This window comes from Brienomyrus brachyistius, chromosome 2 (assembly GCF_023856365.1).
Source record: "Brienomyrus brachyistius isolate T26 chromosome 2, BBRACH_0.4, whole genome shotgun sequence".
NCBI lineage: Eukaryota > Metazoa > Chordata > Actinopteri > Osteoglossiformes > Mormyridae > Brienomyrus > Brienomyrus brachyistius.
In genome coordinates, this window is record NC_064534.1 from 30898352 (window position 1) to 30902392 (window position 4041).

A 4041-nucleotide genomic window follows, 5' to 3' on the forward strand; every position below is an offset into this window, starting at 1 on the left:
CTTTGGGGGTTTCCCAAAAGAGCTCAGAAAATTTCCGTTGACCTTAACCTTGTCCCTTCTCTGTCCCCCTGCCGCCTCTCCGTCCCCCTGTCCCTCTCCCGGCGCCCCCTCGGACTCTATGTCATAGATCACAAAATTACCGGTAAATACGGTGACGGCGCTATTGATAAAAAGTTTCATCAGCTGCACGGCCAATAAACAGCTCTTATTTGTTCGCGTCACACGTCCCGCCGACCTATCACGTGTCACCACGACAGTAGAAATAGAATGTAGGGCGAATCCTAAAGGAGAGAAACGGAAAGGAGCGCTTGGTGTGGAGTGTGTCAGCTTTTAAATTGGTGTTTATGATTATTAAAATCTATTGCACCCGGTGATCGTTGAAGGTTTTATTTAGAGGATGGTGGTGGTGGCTGCAGGATCAGGGGGCGCACACAGAGTGCTCGTCATCTCTGGCAAGCGGGCCGCCGTGGCGCCGGGGGGACTCGGTACCCGGCCGGTGTCGGTGGTGCTGCCATCTTCCTCAGGCAGCCGGACTTCTTCCGACTCGGAATCAAATGGCTCCGGACCGCCTCTCCGCAAGCGACAGCGGCTCACGCATCTGAGCCCCGAAGAGAAAGCTCTCCGGAGGTTAGCCTGCGCCCTGTCTCGATACTATCTGGGGGTGGCTTTTTGCATACTGAATCGGATGGCTTTCGGGGTTTTAACTTGCGGTGTGCCACTAACTTGTTCATTATTTTAGTGATGAAACGTTCTTAAACGTTTTAGTTATCAGAAACGTCCGCTTTCTGTATCCGGGCAGAGTTTGGCTGGAGTATCGTTTACATGGCAAGATGCCTACGAACTGCGCAGGCGCTATGAACACCCGCAGCGCCACGTGAAAAGCTTGAATTATTTTTATTTATTTATTTATTTTTTTAAATCTAATTCTCCTGTAATTTTCAGGAAGCTAAAGAACAGAGTTGCTGCACAGACCGCAAGGGACAGAAAAAAGGCAAAGATGGGAGAACTGGAGCAGCAAGTTTTGGAGATGGAATTGGAGGTAATTTTTAGTGATGGGGGGAGGGGGTGTGTGGTTTTTTTTTTGGGGGGGGGTGTGAAGTGTCTGTAAAACTGTGTAGCTTTAAAAACTGGTGCCTAGCTCACAGATGTCAAGATGTGGGTCACTTCCTGGCTGCTGACATTTCACTGGCATTTGGCTGCTGTTTGTTTACCCCTCCAGAACCAGAAACTGCACATTGAGAACCAAATGTTGCGTGAAAAGACAGATGGCCTACTGACAGAGAACGAGGAACTGCGTCAGAGGCTGGGGCTGGCTGCACTAGATGCTAAAGAGAAGGTACCAGTGCCTATAAAACAAGAGGGGGGGCTGTGCTGCCTGTCCCACCATCTCACTGCCCCCCCCCCCCTTCTCTTCCAGTCTGATCCACCGACTCGCTGTTTGTTCACTTCCAGGTGCAGGTACTGCCGGCCCATGTGGAGGACGTGGATTTGGTGACCGGGTCTTCTGAGTCCGCAGCACTCAGGCTACGTGTGCCTCTGCAGAAGGTACAGGCCCAGACGTCTCCAAAACCGAGGAGCTCCACGTGGATGACTGCTGTCCTACTCCTGCAGGCTCTGAGGTGATCCATGTGTCCTGTTAGTGAGATTTTGTGGTCCTGCTGTACGTCAAGCTAACCACTATCCCCCTCCTTGCAGCCTGATCTCTTGCTCGGCATTCTGGACATCTTTAACCCGGAGCTGTTCAAGTGCGACGACCCAAGTCCCGAAGACCTGCAGCAGTTTGCCGAAGAGATGGCGGACTCACTATCTCCCCCCTCAACTCCATCTGTGGGGGCGTCACCAGTTAAGCTGGAGGCCCTTAATGAACTGATTTACTTCGACCACGTCTACACGAAGTCTGTGGAGGTCTGCACGGAGCCATGCGAGGCCGTCTCTGCAGTGAAGCTGGAAGAGCTGGCTTTCACAGCGGCGCCGGAGGATGAGCTGCTGGTTGAGACTGTCTCGGTCAAAGATGAGCCTGAGGAATTGGCAGTTCTACCAGAAGCGAGGGTAGATTGCTTCTCTGCCTCCCCCCTCCACAGCACCCCAGATGCTGCTTGCCTGATGGATGCCTACAGCGATTCGGGCTATGAGCAGTCCCCCTCCCCCTTCAGCGACGTCTCCTCTCCCCTGTGCTCCGACGTGTCTTGGGATGACCTCTTTGCTAATGAACTCTTTCCTCAGCTCATTTCTGTGTGAAGTGCCAAATATTCAGTTCTTGTAAATTTTGATTACCGGTCGGCAGAAGTAAAATCCTTACTGCAGCCTCTCGAGCCTGTTTTTTTGGCATGATTCTGTTCTGGAAGTTAGTCTTGATTGTACTGTCAGGGTGAAGCCACTTATGGCTACAGAATAGGAGCTTCACACTGCCGGTTTGTCTTCCCAGCTTCCATATGACAAGGGAGCCACTTCTGCATAAGTAGTTACTCTTCTGGAATTAAGTGTTTAAAAGCTCAAATTGTGCGTACTCTGTGTGCAGTTGCTATTGCATTAAAACCATGCATTGCATTGTGTCCTATGATCAATCGATGGCCCACAGCTCGCTGGATGTGGTCACAACTGTCGAGTGGAACCTTTAGCACCAGCTTTTACAGACCTGGGTTGTCTGAGCTTTATATCCTACATTTCAATCTGCTTATCCAGTATGGGGGGGGGGGGGGTGGACACAGCATACCACCCCCACATGCAGAGTGGGGGGTAGCTTTTGAACCCTCAACCTTTGACATATGAGGCAACGGCATTGCTTACCTCACCTTTCTGAAGTCTGGGCCAGTGCTAAAATCTAAGGGGGAAAAACTGAATCTGTGACCCAAAATTAGCTTAAACCCTGAATGGCCTTTTGCTCATGGGATTCTGCCATTTGCTAACCTCTAGTGAACAAGCTCATGATAAGATTGCAGAGGTAAATCATTACACATGTATGGTGCCTGTGTTGGATTTCATCCTCCGCTTTGTACCAAAGTCATTTTGTACAGCCTGAGCAGAAACAGTGTTTTCATTTACAGACATGGCAATATTTCTGGAGGGGCGGTGTATGGTTCAGCAGGCACAGCCTCTGTGGTTGGAGCCCAGCTTCGGCAGAATAGTCACATTTGTAGGCCCTTGAGCAAGGCCTTTAACCCCCCCCCCCCCCGCCCCCATCTCCATGGGCGCCACTGCAGCTGGCTGCCCTTCACTGCCAACCTTGCTCTTTCCAAGCTGTGTGTCATGAAGAACAAGACACGGTAGGCAAAAAGACAATATCCCCACAGGAATTAATATATTTAAGTACAGGAGATTGCTTTTAATACCAGCAGAGACACAAACAGCGCTAGGAAGAAGTCCAGAGTCTGAGTTACTGCCTTGAGGTACGAATAAAGCATTGAAGTCATCTGACTGGCAGCAGGCGACACATGAATGTACATGTGTGTGTATTAGAGTCCCAGCAGGAGGTCACAGTATGACATCCAGTATCTCACTCGGCTTCTGTTCACGCCTCGTACCGCAGAATAACGGCTTCACCAAAGTGTCTGAAAGCACGAATTGAATGGCGATCCTCTCAGCAACTCATCAGGGTTATCTGCTCTCTCTTTGGGTCAGCATGGCCCCTGTTAGCTGTATAGCTTATCTAAGACCAGCCATCTGGCCAGAACATAGAGTTTGATCAGTGGAGAATATGGAGTCTGATAAAAAAGGGCTAATCCTTCTTGGTGGAAAAAGCTAACAGGATCCATTTTGTGTGTCACTTGACTGTCCTCTGCAGAAGCAAAGGAAACCTAGTTTAATGTTCGTCTTGTCAAGTTTCAGAGGTGAAACTCATTTCCCAGAAAAAGAGAACATTGAATTAAATGGGAACAGAAAACAGAATCCCTCAGTGTTCTGAATGAATGTTCATAAGCAAGTTTTTAGTTTTAGTGGAAACTCTTTAAAATATCTTTTTTCTCAAAAGGATATTTTCAGACAAACCACTCAATGACATTCATGGCCAACCCTGAGTCACAGCACAGACGTACTTACTGCTGC

At 49.4% G+C, this 4041-nt stretch overlaps 1 protein-coding gene across 1 annotated transcript; it reads left to right on the forward strand.

The window, feature by feature from the left end:
- The first annotated feature begins 253 nt into the window (after nt 1-253).
- On the forward strand, nt 254-2547 carry xbp1 (X-box binding protein 1). Its single transcript, XM_049001477.1, is given in 6 exon segments — nt 254-627; nt 943-1039; nt 1220-1336; nt 1453-1518; nt 1521-1619; nt 1696-2547. Coding segments are annotated over 6 exon segments (1152 nt in total). The 5' UTR covers nt 254-397; the 3' UTR covers nt 2239-2547.
- The last annotated feature ends 1494 nt before the right edge of the window (nt 2548-4041 follow it).